Source organism: Sus scrofa, chromosome 10 (genome assembly GCF_000003025.6).
Source record: "Sus scrofa isolate TJ Tabasco breed Duroc chromosome 10, Sscrofa11.1, whole genome shotgun sequence".
NCBI lineage: Eukaryota > Metazoa > Chordata > Mammalia > Artiodactyla > Suidae > Sus > Sus scrofa.
The window spans coordinates 24,123,568-24,151,434 of NC_010452.4; the positions used below are offsets into that span (position 1 = coordinate 24,123,568).

The 27,867-nt window shown below is 50.1% G+C and overlaps 1 protein-coding gene across 8 annotated transcripts in view; it reads left to right on the plus strand.

Moving 5' to 3' along the window:
• The window catches only part of IPO9 (importin 9), a 40,169-nt gene extending 13,442 nt beyond the window's left edge, over positions 1-26,727 (plus strand). For 2 of the 8 annotated variants that reach the window (XM_021064521.1, XM_021064522.1), the window contains exons 6-25: positions 468-556; positions 1,218-1,304; positions 1,772-1,891; positions 2,002-2,102; positions 2,276-2,334; positions 2,781-2,932; positions 3,581-3,679; positions 6,222-6,328; positions 6,681-6,820; positions 9,579-9,738; positions 18,752-18,978; positions 21,601-21,749; positions 22,073-22,201; positions 22,860-23,135; positions 23,270-23,436; positions 23,852-23,985; positions 24,664-24,786; positions 25,218-25,310; positions 25,406-25,482; positions 25,770-26,678. In XM_021064521.1, coding sequence (XP_020920180.1) covers positions 468-556; positions 1,218-1,304; positions 1,772-1,891; positions 2,002-2,102; positions 2,276-2,334; positions 2,781-2,932; positions 3,581-3,679; positions 6,222-6,328; positions 6,681-6,820; positions 9,579-9,738; positions 18,752-18,978; positions 21,601-21,749; positions 22,073-22,201; positions 22,860-23,135; positions 23,270-23,436; positions 23,852-23,985; positions 24,664-24,786; positions 25,218-25,310; positions 25,406-25,482; positions 25,770-25,880 — 2,600 coding nt within the window. In that variant the 3' untranslated portion in view covers positions 25,881-26,678. Of the gene's footprint in view, positions 1-467; positions 557-1,217; positions 1,305-1,771; positions 1,892-2,001; positions 2,103-2,275; positions 2,335-2,780; positions 2,933-3,580; positions 3,680-6,221; positions 6,329-6,680; positions 6,821-9,578; positions 9,739-18,751; positions 18,979-21,600; positions 21,750-22,072; positions 22,202-22,859; positions 23,136-23,269; positions 23,437-23,851; positions 23,986-24,663; positions 25,320-25,405; positions 25,483-25,769 lie in introns of all 8 variants that reach the window. The other 6 variants (XR_002336277.1, XR_002336274.1, XR_002336275.1 and 3 more) reach the window with 5 other exon arrangements.

Consider the following 27,867-nt stretch of genomic DNA (forward strand, 5'->3'; position numbering starts at 1 on the left):
ATGGATTCAGAATTTCCAAGGTGGCCTCGCAAAGGTTTTTACATAGTTTTGTTACAGGTTTTTCTTTTGGTTTTTTTACGGCCGCACCAGTGGCATATGGAGTTTCCCAGACTAGCTGCCAACCTACACCACAGCCTCGGCGACGCCAGATCCTAAACCCACAGAGCGAGTTCAGGGACCAAACTCGCCTCCTCGTAGACACCACATCGGGTCCTTAACCTGCTGAGCCACAATTCCTACAGATTTTCTTTCAGCATTTCCTGAAGGTTTTCGCTCCCCGTCTCCTGTGTGCTCCTACTGTTCTCTTCCCCCTTCTGACATGATTAGCCAGACTGTCCCACCCCTCCTCCCCAGGTGAGGCCCCAGGCAGTGTCTTTACCTGGGTGCTATCTGTTTGCAAACTGCCACACTTAACGTCTTTATGTAGGAATATATTTTTTTTTACAGCGCTACTTTTTTCTTTGTAGAATTCACTCGCGAGGTAACAGACACCCAGATGCCCCTCGTGGCTCCTGTCATTCTCCCAGAGATGTACAAGATCTTCACCATGGCCGAGGTAGGCAGCAGGAGGCGCTTGGGCTCTGGCCAGCCTCCCCCTCTGGTGGGAGACAGTTGTGTTTGCTGCCAATTCCCAAGCCTGAAGGCTCGAGCTGACAGAGACCTGGACGGGGTCACCTGGAGCCCTTTCCCTTGTATCTGCGGGGACTGCCCCTGAGGGAGGGCGCAGTAGCTGGAGGTCTCCTCTGAGCACCGCGCCTTCGTGCTGCCTCAGCCTCGCTGAGTCCCCCACCCCAGCTCCCAGTCCATCACTGCGCTGACCGGACAGGCCCTCGCTTTCCCATCGAGGCGGCAGGTTACTGACACCTCTTAGGGGTGACGTTTTACCCTCCTACTCCTCTCTGTCCCCAGCCGAGGGCTGTGTTTTTCAAGAAATACACTGACCATGGGGTGGGGGTGGGGGTTCCAGCAGAACCCAGCTTGATATTTTTAGTCCCATTCGCCTGCAGAAACCTGTAGATAAGGCTGATCTAAGAGGTTCTAACAGCCTGCCGCCTTTTATTCCCTAAATTATAAAAGTCTGTCTCTCAGACGTCAGTGGATGACGTTTCCCATCTCTCAGGAATCCATTCTCACATCAGGATTGCAGTTAGCTTTTTTCTTCTAGTCAGACACACACACACACCCGTCTCACGGCTGTGCTGGAACTTGTTTCCCAGGTGTACGGGATTCGAACCCGGTCCCGAGCCGTGGAGATCTTCACCACTTGTGCCCATATGATCTGCAACATGGAGGAGCTGGAGAAGGTGAGCAGGTGGCCTGCCTGGAGGCCCGGTGCAGCGGCGCCCGGTGGGCCGCAGCCTGCAGCATGCGTGCTTTAGAGTTCTGATTCCAGTTCTTGCTTGCTTGGTTACAGTTTAGTTTCCTCTCACTGGAACCTTATCCTTCTTGCACCTCATCCTGCATCCTTGTCACAGTAGTCGCCCAGAACTTGCTACTCTTACCACCCTCTGGTGAACACTTGAGACTCAGAAGTAGCTTTGAAAAGTGGCTCTCATGTAATAGCTTTCGAGAAGCTCCTGGTGAGGACCTGCAGGTGTCAGGTGAGGGAGCGGGTCGTGAGGCCACCTCCAGCAGCTGGCCACGCCCTCTTGCCTGGGCCCGAGCCTGAGGAGACCTGCCCACTGTGTGGGCTCTTAGCTCAGGGGTAGACCTGTGCCCCCAAGGCCCTGATGAGGGTGTGCCCGGTGCCAACTCTGGTTCCCCTGCCCAGGGTGCCGCCAAGGTGCTGATCCTCCCTGTGGTGCAGCAGTTCACAGAGGCCTTTGTCCAGGCCCTCCAGATCCCCGACGGCCCCACGTCCGACAGCGGGTTTAAGATGGAAGTCCTGAAGGTAAACACACACTGCTGTGGAGAGGCTTGGAGTTGAAGGGGGGCCTCGAGTGGGTGGTTTTTCTTCCATAGCACTTGTGACTCTCGGGGTTTTTCTCTTTAACTTCTCAGGCAGTGACAGCCCTGGTGAAAAACTTCCCAAAGCACATGGTGGCCTCCATGCAGCAAATTCTGCCTATTGTGTGGAACACCCTAACAGAAAGTGCGGCTTTATATCCTTTCCAGAAAGTTTAAGGGACCTGCCACCACTGGTAGTTGGGAAGCTGGTGTTGGGTGCTTCCACCTGTTTTAAAGTATCTGCTCTTAGCGTTGGAGTGTGTAGCGTTCCCTTGTAGAATGTATATAAAGCAGACTCCAGATTCTGTTTCTTTACTCTGCGTCATACTTATGTGAGGACGGAGGTCAATTACACAGAGGAAGTAGAAGACCCTGTGGATTCGGACGGTATGTGGTTTCTTTGGTCTTAGCTGGCGTCCTACTTTCTGAGCAGAGGGAGCTAGCGAGGGAAAGACAGAGAAAAGGCAGGAGCTTAGAGGCTTCCCGGTCTTGAGTGCGTGTTCCAGTTGAGGTTCCTTTCAGGGTGGTTGATGTGGGGAAGTGCAGAATTGAAAGTTGCTGGTCTGTTTCTAAGAGGCGTTTGCATAAATCTCAAAATCATGGGATTTCTGAGTAGAAAATATCGTCAGCGGGTCTTACTGTTTCACTTGAAAAACCAAGTTCCTTTCGTTTGACTCCTCAGCCCTCTCTTCCGTTCCCGGGGGAATAATAATTAGCAAGTACTTTCAATATCCATTAACTTACAGAGAGCAAGCAGCGTAGTTCATTTCCAGGCTCTGTGCCTTCCTTGTGCTTTCTGGTCATTAACCTCCTCTCTTGTGTATTTCCTGTAGGTGAAGTCCTGGGCTTCGAAAATCTCGTTTTCAGCATTTTTGAATTTGTGCACGCTCTCCTAGAAAACAGCAAATTCAAAAGCACTGTTAGGAAAGCCCTGCCCGAGCTGATTTACTACGTCATCCTGTACATGCAGATCACCGAGGAGCAGGTAAAGCGCCTTCGGAAGGCACTTGGCAGCTCGTTCTGGGAAGTGCAACTTGAATGTGAGATCGAGGTCAAAAGAGCGATTCATTCCTAGAAACAGACCTTGTAGGAAAGTTGTAGGAAAGCTTTGATGTCATGTTATTGCCAGATCCCTGGGTGATGGGCTTTATCACCTCCTACATTAGGTCATTGAACTTTTAGAATCCTTCTGGTTTTAGGACCACTAAGCAAAGACTCTGATATCCAGAAGAACCCGTCCTTTCTCTGAAAGGAGAATAGTGAAATACAGAGTTCAGACCATGGCCCTGGCTGGTGCATCATTAGACCGGAAATGAGCGTTGAAAAGATAAGACCTGTCTTAACTGAATAGCACAAGAATTGACTTAATTACCCCCTCAGACCCAATGTGCTGAGAACATGGATCCATCAGAGTAGCAGCTGGCAGGCGGCCTGCGTCCACAGTAGCAGGTGAGCAGCGGCCTTGGCCGCTCACCTTGGTGTAAAGGCTTGGCTTCTCTGCACCAGAGAGAGTAGAGTTCTGTTCAGGATGAAAACAGGAGGTTGAACTTGGCACGTGTGGCTGCACGGAGGGCACGTGTGTGCACCAGATAGGCAGCCGCATGGAGACCTCACGCCATCGTCGTCCTTCCAGATTAAAGTGTGGACGGCCAACCCCCAGCAGTTCGTCGAGGATGAAGATGACGACACCTTCTCCTACACGGTTAGGATCGCAGCTCAGGACCTGTTGCTGGTGAGAGGCTTACCTTACTTCTGCCGGGTAATCCCAAACTTGAACTTCCCCGCTGCTTTCTCGACACTGAGCCCACGCTGAGCGGTGTTGTTGGGTGACTTTATCTTGGGCTTTGGGTGGATGACAAGAGCATCTCGAAAGACGTTTGAGACTCGGGAATTCTGTTTTGGTTTTTTGCTTTTTGGGGGTTTGCCTTTTTGCCTTTTCTAGGGCCACTCCCGCTGCATATGGAGATTCCCAGGCTAGGGGTTTAATCGGAGCCGTAGCCACCGGCCTACGCCAGAGCCACAGCAACGTGGGATCCGAGCTGTGTCTGCGACCTACACCACAGCTCACAGCAACGCCAGATCCTTAACCCACTGAGCAAGGCCAGGGATCAAACTCGCAACCTCATGGTTCCTAATCAGATTCATTAACCACTGCGCCACGACAGGAACTCCGAGACTCGGGAATTCTGAAGTCATGGTTTCCAGTTCCGATTTACATGTAATGTTAGATGTAAAAACTGTGCAGAGGATCGTGTTCTAGCGAGTAAGGGTGGTCGAATCAGTCTTTTCAGTTTAATTCACTCCAGGAAAAGTCTAGCACAAACTGAGGTTGACAAATGTTTTTTAAAAAGCGTGTGTGTGTGTATAAGTATGTATGTGTAGAGTTCCCACTGTGGCTCAGCGGGTTAAGAACCCGACTAGTATCCATGAGATTCGATCCCTGGCCTTGCTCAGTGAGTTAAGGATCCAGCCTTGCCCTGAGCTGTGGTGTGGTTTGCAGGCACGGCTCGGATCTGATGTTGCTGTAGCTGTGGCGTAGGCCGGCAGCTGCAGCTCCAGTTCAACCCCTAGCCTGGGGACAGGTGCAGCCCTAAAATTTTAGACTGTGTATCTTGCTGGGAGACAAACATCCAGACGTCTGCTCCTTTTTCTCTGGCTCTGCCTGGAACATCGACGTGTTTGTGAGGGGCTGTACTTGCTACCTGTTGGGTGCACAGCTCGTGCTTGCACTTGCTGAACGTGTCTCGGTAGCCCTGGTATTTCTAAGGCACCTACGAAAGACCACCCAAGTTTCAGTTAGTAGATCAGCCTCTTCTTTCCACAGTCAGGCTCCCAGGAGTAAATGTCCAGTCCCCTGCCATCCACAGCTGAATCTGTCATTGATCCCTTAGGCTCTGCTGAATATAGCTTTACAGTGCTTGGCCACTGAGGAGATATAGGTACTGCTGAAATTAAATTCATTTGAGACTTTTTTTTTTTTTTTTTTTTTTTTTGTCTTTTTGGTATTTCTTTGGGCTGCTCCCGCGGCATATGGAGGTTCCCAGGCTAGGGGTCGAATCGGAGCTGTAGCCACCGGCCTACGCCAGAGCCACAGCAACGTGGGATCCGAGCCGCATCTGCAACCTACACCACAGCTCACGGCAACGCCGGATCATTAACCCACTGAGAAAGGGCAGGGACCAAACCCGCAACCTCGTGGTTCCTAGTCGGATTCGTTAACCACTGCGCCACAACAGGAACTCCTCATTTGAGACCTTTTTTTCCCTTTTCTTTTTTTTCTTTTTATGGCTCTACCCATGGTATATGAAAGTTCCCAGGCTAGGGGTCAATCGAAACCGCATCTGCAACCTACACCACAGCTCACGGCAACGCCGGATCATTAACCCACTGAGAAAGGGCAGGGACCAAACCCGCAACCTCGTGGTTCCTAGTCGGATTCGTTAACCACTGCGCCACAACAGGAACTCCTCATTTGAGACCTTTTTTTCCCTTTTCTTTTTTTTCTTTTTATGGCTCTACCCATGGTATATGAAAGTTCCCAGGCTAGGGGTCAATCGAAACCGCATCTGCAACCTACACCATAGCCACAGCAACGCCAGATCTTTAACCCACTGAGCAAGACCAGGGATTGAACCTGCATCTTCATGGATGCTAGTCGGGTTCTTAACCCAATAAGCCACAATGGGAACTCCTCAAGACCTTTTTTTGTTGCTTCTTTTTCCAGTCACACCTGCAGCATCTTGAAGTTCCTGGGCCAGGGATTGAACCCAAGCCACCTTGAAGATAACGCATCTTTAACCCTCAGTGCCACAGTAGGAAGTCCTCATCTTGAGACCTTGGTACAATTGGAGGGTTTTTTTTGTTTTGTTTTTTTGGGGGTTCTTTTTGCTTTTTAGGGCCACACTCAAGGCATATGGAAGTTCCCAGGCTAGGGGTTGAATCGGAGCTGCAGCTGCCAGCCTACACCACAGCCACAGCAACTCGGGATCCGAGCCACATCTGCAACCTACACCACAGCTCACGGCAACGCCAGATCCTCAACCCACTGAGTGAGGTCAGGGATCAAACCCACATCTTCATGGATGCTAGTTGGATTCGTTTCTGTTGAACCACAGTGGGAACTCCTAGAGGTTGTATTTTTAATGGGCTCAGTCAGGTTGAGTATGTGCATGTGAAAGAATTAGAGCCATTCAGTGTGCAGTTAAATTTGCACTTTTCAGTGAAAGTGGATTTAATTTGCACGAGAACATTTTGCTCCTCCTGTCTCTCCTTAGGCTGTGGCCACTGATTTCCAGAATGAGAGTGCGGCAGCCCTGGCCGCTGCAGCCACACGGCATCTGCAAGAAGCTGAGCAGAGCAAAAACAGCGGCACGGAGCACTGGTAGGAGGGAGCAGCGGGCGCTTAGGCTAGGGACACGCTCTGGGCCTCAGGCCTCAGGCAAATAGGTCCTTGCTTTGAATCATCTGTCTTAAAGCAGTTTCTCTCATCCTTAAGATGCTTTTATTTTACCACTTTTTTAAGAGCCTAGAAAGGAAGGACTGGTGCTTTGTTTTTAATTAGAAAAATTTATTATTAAATGACGCTGTTGGCAGCTATAGCTTCGGATTGGAAGAGCAGCTAAATGGCCTTCGGGTCAGACTGCCGAGACGCCCTTTCCTGAATTTTCCTCCACAGATGTTTATCTTTTGGGCAGTGCGGCTTGTTTTACCAGGTTGTGGTACCCTTTGCACAGGTGGAAGATCCACGAGGCGTGCATGCTCGCGCTCGGCTCAGTGAAGTCCATCATCACTGACAGTGTGAAAAACAGCAGGGTCAACTTCCACATACACGGGTTCCTGACCAACGTCGTCCTGGCAGACCTCAACCTCTCAGGTGTGTGTTAGCCCGGTGCCGGCTTCTGGAGGGTCTGTGACCTGTCTGTGGCTCTGTCGTCCACGTAGATGGGTATCCCTTTGCGGAAGATTCTTCCCCTCCAGACACAGCCCTCACCAACCAGGAGACCAGGACTGCCTCCTTTCCAGCTCTTCCCCGCTCTTCAGGTTTCCCTCCACATCCGTCTGCACTCACAGTCAGGGCTGGGTTTTGGCATCTGAACAGAATGCAGATTGGGCTGCTGGGCGTGACTTGCAGAGTCCCTGACACCCTCAGGCAGCTGTGTCTGGCTTATCCTTTCTGTTTGCCTTTCTGTCATTTTTCTAAAACTATTTATTCTTTCTTTCTTTTTTTTTTTTTTGTTTTTTTTATAATGGCCACACCCACAGCATGTGGAAGTTCCTGGGCCAGGGATTGAATCCGAGCTGCAGCCTCAAACTACACCACAGCTGTGGCAGTGCCAAATCCTTTAACCCACTGCACCAGGCCGGGGATCAAACCCACACCTCTGTAGTGACCCAGCCTGTTGCAGTTGGATTCTTAATTTACTGCACCACGGTAGGAACTCCTTTCTTTCTAATTAAAGTGTTCCAGGAGTTCCCTGGTGATCCAGTGGTTAAGGACTCACTGCTGTGGCTTGGGCTTGATCCCTGGCCTGGAAACTTCTGCATGCCACAGGCATGGCCAAAAATAAATTAAAAAATTAAACATTCTATTCTCATATGCATGTTAGCCACTAGCATTAAAAAAAAAAATAGCTTTGGTGTTCCCGTCTTGGTGCGGTGGAAACGAATCCGACTAGGAACCATTGGGTTTCGGGTTCGATCCCTGGCCTCGCTCAGTGGGTTAAGGATCCGGCAATGCCGTGAGCTGTGGTGTAGGTCACAGATGCGGCTCAGATCTGGCGTTGCTATGGCTGTGGTGTAGGCCGGCAGCAACAGCTCCGATTAGACCCCCTAGCCTGGGAACCTCCATGTGCCGTGGGTGTGGCCCCAAAAAGAAAAAAAAAAAAATCACGGAATTAAAATGGTTGAGGATCCCAGGCTCATATGCGCTGGGATATACTCTTCTTTACTCTGCATTTATCATGTGCTACATTATGTTGTAGTTGGTGAGTGTGTTTTCTTTCTCCTACTAGGATGTAAGACTTTGACACTAGAAATCATGTTGGGTGCCTTCTTTTCCCCACAGTGCCTGGCACCTAATGGACAGTGCCTGTCGTATCAAAGTGTTGGCGTTTCTCAAACCCATCAATGTGTCTTCTGTAGAATTTGCTCTAGCAAAGCTTTTCTAAACAAGTCATGCTCAAACTTTTTGATCTCAGGACTCCTTTACACTTTAAAAAACTATCAGTGATCCCAAAAGGGATTTTTTGGTGAGTCACAGGTAACAGTATTAGAAATTAAAGCTGTCAAGAGTTCCCAGTATGGCTCAGTGGCAGCTAACCAAGCTACTATCCATGAGGACACAGGTTTAATCCCTGGCCTCACTCAGTGGGTTAAGGATCTGGCATTGTCATGAGCTGTGGTGTAGGCTGGCAGCTACAGCTCTGACTGGACTCCTAGCCTGGAAACTTCCATGTGCTGCAGTTGCAGCCCTAAAAGAAAAAAAGAAAGAAAGAAAGAAATTAAAGCTGTAAGTCTACGAAACACCAGCAGTGCAAGCATCCGTTCCATTAGCTGTCAGCGCCATGCTGTCACACATCATAAAACCTTGGGAAAACTCCACTGTGTACTCAGCAAGGAATGAGAGTGAAAAAGACAAATCACGTCTTGATGTTGCTGTGAAAATAGTTTTTTTAACTTGTATGACTTTCAGGAGTCCCTGGACTGTATACTTGGAGAATTAGGATTAGGAGGTGATTATTTGGCCCAGTTTGTTAGGTTCTGTTGAATAGTTCCCATCAACTAAATGGTTATTGTGCAGGTAACTAAGTTAAGCACTATGACAGCTGAATAAGTATAGTCTCTGTCCTCAAGCATCTTTTAGGAGGCAGGGCCTAGTCATCCTTACACCAGTAGCTGGGATATCTACCTGTTTATCTGCATATATACACACACTGTGTATACATGTCTGTGTGTGTGTACATATAAAATATTAGAAAGCTAATAAAGACATAGGATTACTTCAGCCCAAGAGATCGGTTATGGGATGCACTGAGAGCTGAATGTGTTAGCTTATAAACAAAGCAGGGAAATGACCGAGTCAGATGGCGACTCCCCGGGGAGGGTGTGTGCCTGAGTTTAGAAGGAAAACGTAAAGGGAAATCAGAGGTGATGCTAGAGTCCCCAATCTTAGGGGGTCTTGAATGCCATGCTGTTTAAGGTGGGCTTTGTTTGTGAGGCTATGGAAGTTATTGACATTTTAAAGAAAGGAGTGGCAGAACTATAATTCATAATACGCCAGCAGTGGTATTATAATTTATAACACTCCAGCTGGAAGTGGAGAAGTCATTTAGAGGCTTCTTCGTCTGGAGTATTCTGAATGCACTTTGCAGCGGCGAAGAGCCGAACTGGGAAATGTTCTATGCCGTAGGTCACACGCCCGCTTTTATCTTTTAAGATCATGCTTTTTCTCTCTGTTAAGTTGTGTGAATTGTGTGGTACCCAGTTAGTACACAGGCTGGGAGTGGGGGTGGGTGGGCATGTGGGTGGACTGTGTGGTACTCAGTTAGTACACAGGCTGAGGAGTCGGGGTCGGTGGGCGAGTAGCAGGAGCTTTGATTGTCCAGCCCCTAATTGCTGTCTCTTCCTCCCAGTGTCTCCTTTCCTCTTGGGCCGGGCCCTTTGGGCTGCCAGTCGGTTCACTGTTGCTATGTCCCCTGAATTGATCCAGCAGTTTCTTCAGGCAACAGTTAGTGGTCTTCATGAGACACAACCCCCGTCAGTTCGAATTTCTGCTGTGAGAGCCATCTGGGGGTGAGTACTATACCTTAGGACAATAAGAACTATTTTAAGAGAAAACTACTCAAAATAGAAGTCCCAGACAGCAGCTATCCAGTGGATTATGGTGCAGAACAGGAGTTCCCGTCGTGGCGCAGTGGTTAACGAATCCAACTAGGAACCACAAGGTTACGGGTTCGATCCCTGGCCTTGCTCAGTGGGTTAAGGATCCGGCATTGCCGTGAGCTGTGGTGTAGGTTGCAGACGCAGCTTGGATCCCGTGTTGCTGTGGCTGTGGTGTAGGCCGGTGGCTGCAGCTCCAATTCAACCCCTAGCCTGGCAACCTCCATATTGCTGTGGGAGCGGCCCTAGAAAAAGACAAAAAAAAAAAAAGAAAAGATCTGCAGAACAGATGTTGAAAGGACAGGGAAAGAGACCATTCCAGGAACATGGCTTCTGCGAGTTCCAGATGTGTCCTGTCCCCTTTCACTCCTCATTCCATTTAGTTCACTCCAGCTCTGGAATCATCGAGGCCAACCGCCTTTCTTACAAAGGTGTGGAACCTGAGGCTCCGAGGAGTAGTAACTTGCCTAGGGCTTGCACAGCAGTCAATCAGAGAAGCAGGGGTAGAGCTCAGGTCATTTGGTTGACTGAGTGCTTCTGTGTTGCAAACCAAATTTAGGATAATGTGACCTGGAAACACTGCCATTAATTTCCCACTTTTACCTCTCTTTTTCACAAGTAATGTAGTAGTGGCTCCCCGGTTGTTTATTTAGATTCCTTCCCAGACCAAAGGGAGCATTGTTGTTTTAAGGAGTATGTTACGTCCAAACTTAGGGGACTCAGTTAAGTCCCCCCAAATTGCAAAAACACTAAAAACACAGAGTTCATCTTCCACCTGCCTATGCTACCTTCTTACCTTTTGAAGCAGAGGCTGAGATGCCAGGCATTGTTACGTATTTTTAGGAAGTGGGAGGGTGGATGTCAGCAGGATGTCTGAATAAGCTGTCCCTCACTCTTATCCCTCCCTCAACAATTTGGGGTCTGTAAGAAGGAGGAGATTGTCACACCCAGTGCCATCCAGGAACAAGGAGAACTGTTTCAAGAAGACAGGCCCACATCCCCGTGGCTGACTTGCCAACCGTAGTCCTGGCTGTAGCCTGTTTGTAGCCCCTGAATCCCTGTCAGCAGCACTGCACACCCAGGGATTCAGGGGCTCTCACCCCTGGGCAGGTATCACCCCTGTGTGCCAGGTAATGGGAGCACAGACCCAGGCCCCAGCTGTGGATCTCGAAGTGGCCCATGAGCTAGCTCCAGCCCTCTCAGCTGTGGTCCAGGAGACCCTGAGACTACGTGGATGAGAGAGGCTTTGTCAAAGTGCAGGGTCAAGTGGAGAAGTTCCAGCAACCACTGGAGCAAAAACGGTCCAAGATCGGACACTTTGAAGAGGTTGGCCAGTACAGACAGGAGGAGGTGACTGCCACCTCAGATGTGCAGACAGTGATGCAGAACATGAAACATCAGGGAAGTGTGACATCACCAAAAAAAAAAAAAAAGATGATTTTCTAGGAACCAGCTCCAAAGTCAGGAGATCTGTGGTTTCCCCAACAAAGAATTCCAAACAGCCGTTTTAAGGAGCTCCACTACAAGAAAGCCCAGAAAGACAAACAAAATGAGAAGGTCAGTGGAGAGAGAAAAATGTAAAAAGAGCCAAAAGAATTCTGGAGCTGGAGGATGGAGAATGAAGTGGAAAATGCTGTAGAGACCATCAGTGGCAGGATGGGCTGAGCAGAGGGAAGAGTGAAATGTGAAGATTAGGACCTTTGAAATTATCCAGTCAGAGGAGGACAGAGATCAGTGGCTGAAAAAGAATGAAGAAGAGGTGAACAGCTATGGGATACCCACTAGGAGACACAGTCTACAAATTGTTGAAGTCCTAGGAGAAGAGGAGAGGGGCAGAAAGCTTTTTAAAGAAAACGTACCTAAAATAAGAGAATTTTAAAGGCAGCATGGGGCAGGGGGCGGGGACTTTCTGTCATGAGGCCACCAGCAGATTTCTTAGCGGACACTTTGCTGAAAGAAAAAACTGCCAACCAAGAGTACTTTATGCAGCAAAGTTGTCCTTCAGAAGAGGACAAGATAAAGATTTTCCCAGACAAAGCTGAAGGAGTTCTTCAGCCCTAGACCTGCCTTATAAGAAATGCCAAACGGAGTTCTTCCAGCTGAAATGAGAGGACTTTTTTGTTTTGTTTTGTTTTGTTTATTTATTTGTTTTTTTGTCTTTTTAGGGCCACACCCATGGCATGTGGAGGTTCCCAGGCTAGGGGTCGAATCGGAGCTGTAGCCACCAGCCTCCGCCACAGCCACAGCAATGCCAGATCCGACCCACGTCTGTGACCTACACCACAGCTCACGGCAACGCCAGATCCTTAACGCACTGAGCGAGGCCAGGGATCGAAGCCGCAGCTCATGGTTCCTAGTTGGATTCATTTCCGCTGCGCCACAACGGGAACTCCGAAACAACGCTTATTAATAACCTGAATATGTGCCACACACTGGTACAGGTAAGAATGTAATCAGTTCATAATACTCAATGCTGTAATCTGGTGGTGTGCCAACCACCTAACTCAGGATAGTTTGAAGGATGAAAGTGTTAAAAAAAAAAAAAAACTAGCTAAATAATTTGTGATTATTATAATGTATACACAGTATAAAAAGAGTGAAGTCATGACATCAGAAACATTAAAGGAAGAGAATGAAGGGGTAGAGTTTTTGTATGCAGTCAAAGTTAAGTTGTCAGCAGGAAACAGACTATATTATATCTAAATTATTTTACAGTAGCCGCAAAGCAAAAATCGATGACAGACACACGAAAGAGAAAGGAGTGAGAGTATTCCACCCTGGAAAGTCCCAGTTCAGGGAGGAAGACAGGAAGGGAGGAACAAGGGCCTCGAAAGAGCCAGATAGCAATTAATTAATGGCCCTAATAAAGTGAGCTGACCCATCAAAAATTGCTTTAAATATAAATGGATTAAATTCTCCAGTTAAAAGAGTAACCGAAAGGATTTTAAATTCTTTGAAAAAGACCCCCGTCTGTGCTGCCTGAGGAGACTACAGGTTTTAGGACACACTTAGGTTCAAAGTGAAGAGATGAAAAAAGATATTCCATGTAAGTAGAAACCAAAAGAGAGTGAGGGTAGCTATGCTTTTATCAGACGAAATAGACTTTAATTCAGAAATTTTAATGAGAAACTAAGGTTATTATTATGATAAGGGGATTAATTCATTAAAAAGATATAATAATTATAAATATATTGGAGTTCCCATCGTGGCTCAGCAGTTCACAAGCCCAGCTAGCATCCATGAGGATACAGGTTCGATCCCTGGCCTCACTCAGTGGGTTAAGGATCCAGCATTGCCGTGAGCTGTGGTGTGGGTGGCAGACACAGCTCAGATCCCGTGTTGCCGTGAGCTGTGGCATAGGCTGGCAGCTACAGCTCCGATTTGACCCCTAGCCTGGGAACTTCCATATGCCACAGGCAAATAAATAAATAAATATATGTGCACCTGTCATCAGAGCACCTGAATATAATAAGCAAATAAGAATATCTGAAAGGAAAAAGAGACAACAATACAATAACAGTAGGAAACTTTTACTGCATTTTCAATAATAGATAGCTCATCCAAACAGAAAATCAATAAGGAAATGTTGGACCTAAACTATACTTTGGAACCAAATGGACCCAATAGACATAGAGAACATTTTCTCCAATAGCAGCAGAACACCCATCCTTCCCAAGCATACATGAAACATTCACCAGGGCTGGTTATAAAGCAAGCAGAAAGCATTAGTGAATTTAAGAAGATTAAAATCATACCAAGGGGAGTTCCCGTCGTGGCGCAGTGGTTAACGAATCCGACTAGGAACCATGAGGTTGCGGGTTCGATCCCTGCCCTTGCTCAGTGGGTTAAGGATCTGGTGTTGCTGTCAGCTGTGGTGCAGGTCGCAGACGCGGCTTGAATCCCGCGTTGCTGTGGCTCTGGTGTATGCTGGCGGCTACAGCTCCGATTAGACCCCTAGCCTGGGAACCTCCCATATACCGCAGGAGGGGCCCAAGAAATGGCAAAAAGACAAAAAAAATAATAATAATAAAATAAATAAAATAAAATCTTTTCTGACCATATTGGGATGAAACTAGAAATCAGGTACAGTAGAAAAACTGGAAAAATCACACATGTGTGGAAATTAAATAGCACACCCTGAACAACCAGTGGGTAAAAGAAGACATCCAAAGAGAAATCTAAAAATGTCTTGAAACAGGGAGTTCCCGTCATGGCTCAATGGTAATGAACCAGACTAGGATCCATGAGGACATGGGTTCCATCCCTGGCCTCACTTAGTGGGTTAAGGATCTGGCATTGCCTTGAGCTGCGGTGTAGGTCGCTGACGTGGCTCAGATCCCATGTTGCTGTGGCTGTGGCATAGGCCAGCATCTGGAGCTCCAATTCTACCCCTGGCCTGGGAACTTAAATATCCCACGGGTGTGGCCCTAAAGAGACAAAAAAATGAAAATAAAAATGTCTTGAAACATATGAAAATGGAAATAGAACACACCAAAACTTATGGGTGGGGCCAGAGTTCCCACTGTAGCGAAGCAGGATTGGTGGCATCTCTGAAGTGCCAGGATGCAGGTTTGATCCCTGGCCCAGCACACTGGGTTAAAGGATCTGGCATTGCCAACCATGTAGGTGGCAGCTGTAGCTCAGATCTGTTCCCTGGCCCAGGAACTCCATATGCCAAGGGACAGCCAAAAAAGAGGGAGGGGGGACTTAAGGGATTGTAGCAAACGGAGTTCTAAGAAGAGTTTATAGACGAAAACATATATATAAGAAAAAGAGGAGTTCCTGCTGTGGCACAGTGGGTTAATGATCCAGCTCGTCTCTTTGGCAGTGCCAGATCAGTCCGTGGCCTGGCAGAGCAGGTTGAGGATGCGACATTGCCACAGCTGTGTCGTAGGTCACAGACGCAACTTGCATTCAGTCCCTGACCTGGGAACTTCCATATGCCACAGGTGCAGCTGACAAAAGAACAAAAGAAAAGAAAGATTTCAAACAACCTAACTTTATTCCTCAAGAACTAGAAAAAGAACAACTAAGCCCAAAGGTAGCAATAGGAAGATCTGAGCAGAAACAAAATAAACTGGTAGGAACCAGAAAAATACGAGAAAAGTTTAATGAAACTAGCTGCTAGTTTTTTAAAAAATAAACAAAATTGACCAACTTTAGCTAGACTAGAAAGACAAAAAGAGAAAACTCAAATACAAAATTGGAAATGAAAGAAGAGACTTCACACATGATACCACAGAAATACAAAGTATCCTAAGTCTGCCATGAACAAGTTTATGCCAATAAATTTGACACCCTAGAAGAAATGCACGAATCCCTAGAAACATACAGCCTGCCAAAACTGAATCATGAAGAAATTAGAAACTTGAACAGATTAATAACTAATAAGGACATTGAATGAGCAGACAAAAATCTTCCATAAGAAGAGTTCCCATTGTGGCTTTGCAGGTTAAGAACCCAACTAGTCCATGAGGATGCCAGATCCTCAGTGGGTTAAGGATCTGGCATTGCTACAAGCCACAGCATAGGTCGCAGATGCAGCTCGGATTTGGTGTGGCTATGGCATAGGTTGGTGGCTGCATCCAAATTGACCACTAGCCAGGGAGCTTCCATATGCCGTGTGCACGGCCCTAAAAAAAAACCCAACACCTTCTGTAAGGGAAAAGCCCAGGACCAGATAGATTCACTGGTAAATTCTATCAAACATTTGAATAAGAATTAATACCAGTGCTTCTCAAATTCTTCCCAAAAAACTTAAGAGGAGGGAATATTTCCAAACTCATTTTACTGGGTCAGTAGTACCCTGATAATAACACACAAGAATATTACAGGAAAAGAAAACTCCAGGCTAATATGCTTAATGACTCTAGATGCAAAATTCTTAACACAGTTCTAGCAAACTGAATTTAACAGAACAGTGAAAGGAACACACACCATGATCAAGTGGGATTTATCCCTGGGAGGCACAGATGACTCAACATACAGAAATGAATTAATGTAATTCACCAGTTAATAGAATGAAAAGGAAAAATCATATGAGTACCTCAATAGATGCAGAAAAAGCATTTGACAAAATTTAATACCCATTCATGACAAAAAGTTTTCCATGAAGTGGGTGTAAAAAGAGCCTATCACAGTAGAGGCCATATTGACGACCCCCAGTCAACATACTCAACAGGGAAAGGCTGAAAGATTTTCCTCTGAGATCAAGAATAAGACAAGGGTGGAGTTCCCACTGTGGCACACTCTCTGGAGCAGCTCAGGTCACTACTGAGGCACAGGTTTGATCCCTTGCCCAGCAGCAGTGGGTTAAGGATCCAGTGTTGCCGAACCTTCAGGGTAGGTTGCAACTGCAGCTCAGATTCAGTGCCTGGGTATGGCCCCAAAAGAAGTTTAAAACAGAATAAAAAAAGGAGTTCCTGCTGTGGCACAACAGGATTGGTGGCATCTTGGGAGCACTAGGATACAGGTTCAATTCCTGGCCTGGCACAGTGGGTTAAGGATCTAGCATTGCTGTAGCTGCAGCTTAGGTCACAACTGCAACTGAGATCTTATCCTTGGCCCAGGAACTCCATGTGCCACAGAGCAGCCAAAAAAGAAAAACGACAAGGGTGCCCGCTCTCACCATTCCTGTTCAACGTAGTTCTGAAAATCCCAGCCATAGCAACTAGGAAAGAAAAGAAGTAATAGTAAACTATCAGAAAGGGAAATTTAAAACACCGTCTCAGTTACAATTACATCAAGAACAATAAAATACCTAAGAATAAATTTAATCGAGGTGGTAAGAGATCTGTACACAGAAAACTGTAAGACATTGAGGAAAGAAACTGAAGATGATGCAAATAGATGTTTTGTGCTCATGGATTGGAATAATGAATGTTAATAAAAGGTTTATACTTCACAGAGCAATCTATAGATTCAGCACAATCCTCATCAAAATTCCAGGGGCATTTTGCACAGAAATAGAACAGGCAATCCTAAAATATGCGTAGGATCAGAAGAGATGCTGAACAGCCAAAGCAATCTCAAGAAAGAAGAACAAAGCTGGTAGCGTCACACTTCCTGCTTTTAAACTGTATTACGAAGCTTCAGTAATCCAAGCAGTATGGTGTTGGCATTAAAAACAGATACAAAGATCAACGGAGCAGAATAGAGACCCCAGCAATAAACCCACATTTACATAGTCAGTTTAAGACAAAGGAGCCAGGAATATGCCACAGGGAAATGACAGTCTTTTCAATGATGGGGTTGGGAAAACTCATCTTGTACGGAAGTCAACTCAAAATAAATTAAAGACTTGAACATAAGACCTGAAACCATAAGGCTCCTGGAAGAAAACATAGAAGTTAAGCTTCTTTTTTTTTTTTTGCCTTTTTGTCTTTTTGTTGTTGTTGTTGTTGCTATTTCTTGGGCCGCTCCCGCGGCATATGGAGGTTCCCAGGCTAGGGGTCGAATTGGAGCTGTAGCCACCGGCCTACACCAGAGCCACAGCAACGCAGGATCCGAGCCGCGTCTGCAACCTACACCACAGCTCACGGCAACGCCGGATCGTTAACCCACTGAGCAAGGGCAGGGACCGAACCCGCAACCTCATGGTTCCTAGTCGGATTCGTTAACCACTGCGCCACGACGGGAACTCCTAAGCTTCTTAACATTTGTCTTGGCAGTGGTTTTTCGGATTTGACATCAAGAAGAGGAGCAACAAAAGAAAAAGAAAAAGAAAAAGGCGGTGGGGTGGGGTGGGGCGATTTCTAAAAAAAAGCACAGCAAAAGAAACCATCAGCCAAATGAAAAAACAACCTACTGAGTAGGATAAAATATTTGTAAGCCATTAATTAATGGACCGAAAAACAAAAAGTCTGGACAAATCTGAGGTCTGAACCCACAGGTTTTACGAGTCACTGTAGACCTTTAAACCCAGCAGCGGACACAAATAGTGTGGTTATAAGTTATAGTTTCAGTGTGGTTCCTGAGAACCTGGGGAGGGTCTTGTTTCTGCACTAGGTTCTTTTAACATGCAGAATGTTTTTATTGACTTTTCTTGCTGTTCTGATGATAACTAACGATAATATATTTTTAATAATTGTATCCCCATTGGACATATGGTAAGCAGTACCTGGTGAATATATATCATTGAATAAGAGGTGAATAGGTAGAACTCTGGTAGAAAACAAACTTTTAAACCCTAAAAATAGTACACGGATTTTGTAAGCAAGCATAAGATGTTGATGCAAATTGATCTCGTTTTAGGATGCAAAAAAAACTCCAAAAAGTACAAAATATGTTAAAAAAAAAAAAAAAAATAGCCTCCTGCTAAGTAACAGTTGTTTTGGAGCAGATGTTAAAAACACTATTTGAAAAATAACAAGAATATATATATGTATTTTAGGAATGTGACTAAAACAGTAGTCTGAGGAATCATAAAGCATTTGACTTAGTATCTTAGTAACGTGGATATAACTGCATGACTGGGATTTGCTTCAAAACAGAATGGAGGAATGACAGAAATTTTAAAGGAGGCAGTAAAGACCAAGGCAGAACTAAATTAGAAAACATAGAAATGATGGTGCTGATAGTTCTTTAAAAAGCCACAGAAAGGTGGGAGTTCCCGCTCTGGTGCAACAGGATCAGCGGCATCTTGGGAAGACTAGGACGTAGGTTCAATCCCTGGCCCAGCAATGTGGATTAAGGACCCGGCGTTGCCACAGGTGTGGCTGAGGTCTGATCCCTGGCCTGGGTACTCCGCATGCCGCAGGGCAGCCAAAAAAAAAAGAAGAAAGAGAAAGCCACAGAAATGTGAAAACTCAGCTTGCTCTAGAAGTGCTTTCTAAAACCACACGTGTAAAGGCTGCACATGTAGCAGTGGCTGCAAAGACTGCGGACTGCGGGGCCCGGCTTGTGAGTGGGTCTCGCTTCTCTCCAGGTACTGTGACCAGCTGAAGGTCTCGGAGAGCACCCACGTGCTACAGCCCTTCCTCCCCAGCATCCTGGAGGGCCTGATTCACCTGGCAGCCCAGTTCAGCTCCGAGGTGCTCAACCTCGTGATGGAGACCCTGTGCATCGTGTGCACGGTGGACCCGGAGTTCACGGCGAGCATGGAAAGCAAGATCTGCCCCTTCACCATCGCCATCTTCCTGAAGTACAGTAACGGTATGCGGCGGGGGGCAGGGGGGGTCAGGATGCCTCCTGGGTCTCAAGTTTCTAGACCTTAGAAGCAGAGGGTGTGGCCTCGAGTTAGCAAAGGGGCGAGGGGGCAGGGTTGCCCTGGATCTGTAGCAGCACTGAAGAGTAGAGGACCATCAGAATTCCTCTTGTGGCTCAGTGGTAAACAAATCTGACTGGGAACCATGAGGCTGCGGGTTCAATCCCTGGCCTTGCTCACTGGGTTAAGGATCCAGCGTTGCCGTGAGCTGTGGTGTAGGTCGCAGTTGCGCTCGGATCCCGTGTTGCTGTGGCTGTGGTGTAGGCCAGCAGCTATAGGTCCGATTTGGCCCCTAGCCTGGGAACCTCCATATGCCACAGGTGTGGCCCTAGAAAATACAGGAAAAAAAAAAAAAAAAGGAGTAGAGGACCATCCCTGTAACTGACTCTAAGAACCAGGGAGCGAGGCTAAGAACCAGCGGAGGTATGGTTCGGCACAGCCACTGCGGAAGGGAAGGTGAGCAGCTAAATCTGAAGCTTCCTGATGGAAGAGGCCTTGAACTATACTTAGAAAATTGAGGAAAGAGGCATGCAAAGGTTTAGGAATAAGGTGTTCATCGCAGGTTTATCATAGCAAAAATCTGGAAATAATAAAAAGAGATTCATTAATTATATCCACAAAATGAAATACTATGCAACCATTAATAATCAGACCTCAAAGGAATAATTAAAGCCATGAGGAAGCGCTCACATTGTAATAATATGAATAGGTTGATTCCAAATGCTTAGAATATAAATCTGGGAAGTTCCCCTTGTGGCAAAGGAGAAATGAATCTGACTAGTAACCATGAGGATGCAGGTTCGATCCCTGGCCTTGCTCGGTGGGTTGGGGATCTGGTGTTGCCGTGAGCTGTGGTGTAGGTCAAAGACGTGGCTCGGGTCTGGTGTTGCTGTGGTTGTGGCGTAGGCTGGCAGCTGTAGCTCCAGTTCAGCCCCTAGCCTGGGAACTTCCATATGCCGTAGGTGCAGCCTAAAAAAACAAAGAAAGAAGAAGAAAAACTACCAGAAGAAAACACACCAGAATGTTAAGGGTAGTTGTCTCTGGGTAGTGGAGTTAAAGGTGTAATCTTTTCTATGATACTTTTCTGCATTTTAAGTTTTTCTGTAGTGGGTGTGTATTAGTAGTAGTTTATTATCAGAAACGGTATTGAGGGTATTTGTTTCTGAGAGGGAGGATTGAGACTAGGAGGGCTGTACAGGGGTAGGGGCTGGTCATGTAATGTGACATCGGACTAAGCTCAACGAAATGTGAAATGTGTCCTGAGGAGGTTTCCACGCTAGTCTTTTTATTCTCTCCGCCTTTCACCCCATATGCCACCAAGTGGCTGTATTGTAATTTATTTATCCATTCTGTTCATGGATATCTAGGTTTTTACAGTTTTTCCTGTTACAGACAATGCTGCAGTAATCCTTTTTTTTTTTTTTTTTTTTTTTTTGGCCCTGCCCATGGCATGCAGAAGTTTCCAGGCCAGGGATGGAATCCATGCCACAGCAGCGACAGCTGCTTTTAAGGCCAGATCCTTAACCCTCTAGGCCACCAGGGAAACTCCTGCAGTTGATCTCTTAACATCTGTTTATTTTTGTTTTGGGGCTGAGTCTGCGGCATATGGAGGTTCCCAGGCTAGGGGTTGAATCAGAGCTGCAGCTGCCAGCCTACACCACAGCCACACAGAAATACCAGATCTGAGCTGCGTCTGCGACCTACACCACAGCTCACGGCAACGCCGGATCCTTAATGCAGCAAGTGAGGCCAAACCCACATCCTCGTGGATACTAGTCGAGCTCGTTACTGCTGAGCCACAACAGGAACTTCCTAACATCTGTCTTAGTGCCCTGCACATCGCATGTATTTTTTTTGTGCTACTTAGAGAAGGGTATTTATATATTTTTTCAATGGGTAAAGCAGGTCAAGCCGAAGTTCCATTTCTTCACAAGGTTCTGCCTTTGGAAGATGTTACCTTTTGCCTTCCACTGGCTGGGAGGTCTATCACGACCCCCTCAGAGGGGGTGTGCCATGTGTGCAGCCCTCTGCCACCCTCCAGAACCTGGGGGAGAGGTTTGGGCAGCTCCCACCTGCAGCATATGGAAGTTCCCGGGCCAGGGATTGAATCCGAGCCGATTGGATCTTTTAAACCCACTATTCTGGGCTGGGGATCGAACTCATGCCTCCACATCGACCCAAGCTGCTGCAGTTGGACTCTTAACCCACTGTGCCACAGCGAGAACGTCCAGCTTTGCCTTGTTAACAAAGTATTCCCCCCTTAAACATTTGGTTTTATAATCCATCCAGGTTTCACAGGAATACAGGCATTGAAGATTTGTCCCAGAAAAAGAGCCAGAGTTTGTTTTAGGAGTAGCTGACTTGTCCCTGACCTCCGCCCCCAGGCCTTGAGCCGCTTTCCTGCCTTTCACCTTCCTCAGCAAGCCCGCCAGGCCCTGACCCGTGATACAGTCAGGAGTCGGGGCGCACGTCGATCACAGAGGGTAGGGCCCCCGCAGGCAGCGTTAAGCCAGCAGCACACCCTAAGCAGACCCTCAGGCAGGGGCTCTGTGTTGCCTTGTCCGCCTCAGATCCTGTGGTCGCCTCGCTGGCTCAAGACATCTTCAAGGAGCTGTCCCAGATCGAAGCCTGTCAGGGCCTGATGCAGATGAGGCTGATTCCCACCCTGGTCAGCATCATGCAGGCCCCCGCCGACAAGATCCCCACAGGGCTCTGTGCCGTAAGTGGGGGGGGCGGGGGGGGGCAAACTCCGCCTCACTCAGGTTCACCCAGGGGGAGAGTGAGTGATCCGGAGGCTCTCAGAGGGGGCTCTGGCTCGAGAGGCCCCTCGCTGGTTGCACTGAGCTGTCCCCACTGACCCCATCCACTGCTGCCCCATGGCTTCTTAGAAACCTCTCTGCTGCCTTTGCCTTTCAGAAACTTGCCGTTCATCCCTGAGCTTGCTCTGTGTGCTTAGGTGGCTCCTGGCCAAGAAAGCGTCTTGTTGTTGGGACCCCACCCCACCCCGGAGGCTGCCCTGACTTGTCTCTCGTCTCCCTGCAGACGGCCATTGATATCCTGACCACGGTTGTGCGGAACACGAAGCCACCCCTCTCCCAGCTGCTCATTTGCCAGGCTTTCCCCGCCGTGGCCCAGTGCACCCTCCACACAGACGACAATGCCACCATGCAGGTACCTCCACGCTGGGGTCTGAGCCTGAGCCTGAGCTGCGGTGAGCTTGCAGCAGCTGAGACATCTGACTCCATCTATGCTTTTACGATCGAAGTGTCCCGGGCCTATATTTACCCAGAGGACCCAGGGGGGTCGAGACTGCTAAAGCCACCCGTCCTGTTCGCCTTAGAGGCATGGGTGCTGGCATCCTGCTGGCTGTGCTTGGCGTGCCTGTGGTGGAACAGATGGCGGACGTGGACTCGGGGCCCTGAGACGGTCCTTCCTGCCTATTTCTTCTTTTAATCAAGTCAGCAAACAGACTCTCTAGGCACACAGGGTCTGTGTAGGTCTGTCTGTATTCTGGTAAAGACCTGCAGAGCCCCCAGTTACTGCTACATCTTAAGATACATTTTTTTTTCAGCACCAGAGGGAGATCCTTATGGTTGAAACTCGGTTTGCTAGTCCACTGTCCCTTTGATAGGAAATAGGCACTTTCGAGGCGGCTGACGAAGTGAAGTGGGGACAGAGGGGTGTGTTCCGACTCCAGTGGGGCGAGCCCTCCCTGGACCCTGTGGCTCCCCATTCTGGAGCCCGGCCGCGAGAATAACGTGGCCGCTGCAGACAGAGGGCCTGTGGGCCTCGGCGCCTGTGGCTAACCTTGCTCCCTCTTGTCTCCCAGAACGGTGGAGAGTGCTTGCGGGCCTACGTGTCAGTGACGCTGGAGCAGGTGGCCCAGTGGCACGACGAGCAGGGCCACAATGGGCTGTGGTACGTGATGCAGGTGGTGAGCCAGCTCCTGGACCCCCGCACCTCGGAGTTCACTGCGGCCTTCGTGGGCCGCCTGGTGTCCACCCTCATCTCCAAGGCGGGGCGGGAGCTGGGGGAGAACCTGGACCAGATCCTCCGGGCCATCCTCAGCAAGATGCAGCAGGCAGAGACGCTCAGCGTCATGCAGGTAGGGGCACGGGCCCAAGCTCACCGCTCGCTGGCCAGGAAGTGGCCACGTTTCCCTCTCCCTCGGCCAGCCAGCCCACGGCCTCCCGCCTGCTGTGTCCCTGAGGCAGGTATCCTTGTCTTGTCCCCTCCCAGTCCCTGATCATGGTGTTCGCCCACCTGGTGCACACCCAGCTGGAACCCCTCCTGGAATTCCTGTGCAGCCTCCCGGGGCCGACTGGCAAGCCTGCCCTGGAGTTCGTGATGGCCGAGTGGACCAGCCGGCAGCACCTCTTCTACGGGCAGTACGAGGGCAAAGTCAGGTGGGGCCTGTCCCCTTCCCCAGGCCTCTGCCCCACAGGTCTCTACCCCTCTGTCCTGACGTGCCCAGCTGTTCCTTCTGCCCTCTGGGGCTTTATTGCTGAGTTGTGGCCCAGTTGCTGCCCTCTTGAGATTCCCAGAAGACCGCTGGCGCAGGTGGGCCGTTTGGTTCTCTGCTGGCTGGAGACCCTCCTCTGCCCAGACTCTGCCCAGCAAGTTCTGCTGGCGGCTTCTCCGCTCTTAACTCTCTATCCTGGACGCTGATCTTCTGGTTCCCGTCACCCCACGCCTTAGCGACACGAAGCCCCCTCTCAGCTGCAGTCTCTTCTGGGCCCTAGTTAGTTGTGAAGCGCTCAGTGTCTTGGGACATGGGCTCCCCGCATGGCTGACCTGCCCTTTCTGGCTCCTCCTCGCCAGCTCCGTGGCACTGTGCAAGCTGCTGCAGCACGGCATCAACGCGAACGACAAGCGGCTGCAGGACATCCGCGTGAAGGGGGAGGAGATCTACGGCCTGGACGAGGGCGTCCGCACCCGCTCCAAAGCAGCCAAGAGTAGGCCACACGCCCCAGGACCACTGGGCCAGATGGTGTCCTGAACCTTGATTGTTGGGCTTCCCTTAGGGCCCGTGGGTTAAGGATCCTGCCTTGTCCCTGCTATGGCGTGGGCCCAAGAGCTTCCGCATGCCACAGGCATGGCCAAAAAACCCCAGACTCAATGCCGGGTTTCATAAGCAACAGCAGAAAACTCTAGGAACAAGAGGGATCAGAACCCATGGTTCCTTCCTGCTGCTGAAAATGGACCAAAACATTCCCAGGTTCAAGGCTCCCCAGCTTCCAGCTTCATGCCAGGGTTCGGGTGCCCATTTTTGGCAAGTCATCCTTACTGGTTGTCTCTGGCCCGTGACTCCAGGGCTTCACAGGGCAGGGTGCAGAGCTGTTGCTCTCTAGCAGCAGACGTCTAATCACCTGTGCGATTATCACACTGTGGGGGCTGGCGTTTCTGCCTCCACAGGCCCCCAGAGGCCAAGCTGTGTTCCTGACAAAGCCCGTCTCCTTTAGGTCCCGAACTCCTGACAGGGAGCAGGTTGAAGTTACTTAGCTGATGGTACTTTAGGGCTCCATGTTGTCTGGGGGTGGAAAGCCCTGGGGGTAGAGGGGCAGTCCTGCCCAAGGCCTGGGTGCTGTCAGGAGGGAGCGACCATGGCAGTCTGATGCGGGGCCTCTTCCTAGACCCTGAGCGCTGGACAAACATTCCTTTGCTGGTCAAGATCCTGAAGCTGATTATCAACGAGCTGTCCAACCTCCTGGAGGCCAGTGCTGCCCGCCAGGCCGCCCCTGCAGAGTGGAGCCAAGGTGCCCAGGCCCACCTCCCCCGAGACGGAATCCGGGCACAGCAAGTTACACACGTTCAGAGTAGCGATCGGGTGGATCGAGTCCCCGAGGTCCTTCACACACGTTCCTGCACACCTGCCCCGGGGGCCAGCCTTGTGGGAGCACAGAGCCCATTTCCAGGGTCTGCCTCGCAGCGCCTCGGGCAGCGGGTGGGGTGCGCAGCCAGGGGTGCACCTTCCTGGCCTGGCGCTTCTCCAGGGCCTCCCGCCTTTTCTGTCCCCACCAGCAGGTGCAGGTCTTCCCCTCAGATGTGTTGGGAGGGTCTGACCATCCTCCTTCTCTTCCGCTGGGGCCTCAGGCCTCCGTGCGGGAATGCGCGGGGCTCATCAGTCCTGGCAGGTTTGCACGGGGGCGGGGCACGTGTGCTCCAGCAGCTTCTCACCTCCAAGCAGATGACGCCAACGACATGTGGGAGGACCAGGAGGAGGACGACGAGGAGGAGGACGGCCTAGCTGGCCACCTCTTATCTGACATCCTTGCCACAGGTAAACATGGTATGCATCCCTGGGCGCCCGGCCTGGTGAGGGCTGTGTCCTGCCCTGGCCCGTGCCCTGACCCCCCGTGCCGCTGTCTCTGGCAGAGGAGGACTACTATGAGGATGATGAGGACGATGACCCTGACGCCCTGAAGGACCCCCTCTATCAGATTGATCTGGAGGTGAGCCTGTCCCGAGAGGGCATCTTGAGGTGACAGCGTCTCGAGCCGCAGAAGCGGGAATACAGGCTCAGCAGGCCAGGGCCACGGCTCTGTGCCCGCGCTGCCACCCAGCTCCCTGGGGGTGGGGGCACACATGAGGTTCCATCTTGGGAAATCTGGGGCATTTATTTCAGGGGGGTTTCCACTGTCCCCGGGGGGCTGGCGCTGGTCTGAAGCCAGGCTTTGGGGCACCACGCGGGTGAGTGCCAGGAGCCCCCAGCAACACCGCTGCCCTCCGTCCCCCACAGGCATATCTCACAGACTTCCTCTGCCAGTTCGCTCAGCAGCCCTGCTACGTTATGTTCTCGGGCCACCTTAACGACAACGAGAGGCGGGTTCTACAGACCATTGGCATCTAGAAGTCCCTCCTGGCCCGGCCACGATCCGTTTTGCAGCCCTCACTGGCCTTGAGGTGCACTTTCATCTCAGCCTGGAGCGGCCTCCTGACTCAGCCTGCGGTCCCTGCAGAGTGACACGGACAGTCCAGACCACACTCACCTGTGCTGTCGCTAGGAACGCCGGAACGAGGGACCTTTCCCCAAGAACCCTGAGGACACCTGTCTCTAGAACCTCTTCCTCCCCAGCTGTGCCCCCATCCCTGTCCCCAGAGTCCTCTGCTGGCCCGTCCAGAAACGCAGGGCCCGGAAGGACGGTGTGCTGTGGATGATCTTCCCGCCTCAGGGGCCCAGAAGTCAGACCGTTTGTGTTCCAGACAGACCTGTGTGCTTTCAGAGGACATCGGATGTGATCGGACGGGAGTGCCCTTGAGAGAGGATGGTGCCCTCTGCCCTCCCAGAGGCAAGACCGGGTCTCGGGGGAGCAAGAAGAGGCAGCCCCGGGGACCGCCTGCTCCCTCGACGACACTAAGACTCCCGGCGAAGGACGTCACCTCGGTTCTGCCTCATCGCATGACACAGCCCCTCCCCTGAAGCTCCTCCTCTGTCCACCTGCACGCACACGAGAGAGCCAGACAGATGGCAACCTGTTTTCCCTTTTTTAGGAAAAAAAAAAATGGAGGAAAAACAGATTTTTTTTAAAAAGTCCACCTGACCCAACTATATTTAATATGCCCGTCCCCACACGTCACCACGCAGCCTGACATTCAGGGGTCCCCTCCCTCGGGAATGCTCTAAAGTGGTTCAGTTGTAGCCCTCAAATTTGCAATGTGTATTTTTCTAGGAGAGTAAAGCAATCTTTACAAATGAACTTAGTCTGCATGGTATGAGGTGTCTCGGCACCTCTGCTTTCCGTTCCTTCTGGAAGGAAAATTCAAGCGGAGAGGACTAGGTAGAGCCTCCTGTGTAGACACCACCCTCCTGTGCTTTAGCGAACCTGGTGCAAACGATGCCTAGAGAAATGACACCATCCAATCGGGTATCATGAAGGGAGGCCCCTTCATGGGGAATTTAGTCTGTCATGGGTTCAGAGAGTGAACAAGGATGAAAAATCACTGGGAGGAAGGCCAACAGCCCGGCGTCCCTTTGGGGTAGCGCCCACTTCTAATAGTGACAAGCTATTTCTTCAGGTCGGTGGCCTCCCTGGCAGGAAATGGCCTACACAGCGAGCTTTACTCTGTTCCCAAGGAGGAGCCCCTGTGGACCCTGCTTCCGCAGGACTTGTGGGAGCCTTGGTCCCAGAGTTGCCCCTCTGCGAGGGGGGCCCGAGGGCACGTCCACAGGGCCCCTGCCCACGGCTTTCTCCAGGACAGGGGCTGCTTTCAAGGTAGTGCCCACGGGGTGCAGTGTTCCGGGTCCCACAGGGCCAGGTCACCCCTGGCTCGGCACAAAGGGCGGCCTTGTGCCAGCAGCGCAGGACTGCTGAGTTGGGGAAGCCGGGGCTCCCACGCAGACTGGCCTGCTCCTCAGAAACCTTGTCTGTGTCACCTGCCACAGTGACCCTTGGGCCAGGGTCACTCCCTGCTCTCCTTGTGCTGGTCTTGCAGGAGACTGACCACCCCCTGCCCCACGGACCTCGGCCGTGGCTGAGTGCGGGGGAGGGTCTCCACCCCCTCGTCAGGAGGACCTCCTCAGTTCCAAGGTCACTTTCCCACTCAACCCTTACACGAGGATCCGGGCGACGTGGGCCCACGAGGAAGAGGGTTCAGAGTCGACGTCTGCTGTCGGAGCAGGCAGTGGGGAAGACCTGCTGGAGGCCACTTCAACTCCAGCTCCTCCCCTGGGTCCTGCCTTTTTGGCCAAACAGAACGAGTTTCCTGTAGAAGGGTCAGGCTCCCTAGTTAGGAGTTGGGTTTGAGCTAGGACCCTTGCAGATCGGCGCTCCCTGGTGGTGCCGTGTCACCGCTGTGGTTCAGGGTCAGGCAGAGAACAAACATCCTGTGCCTTGGGT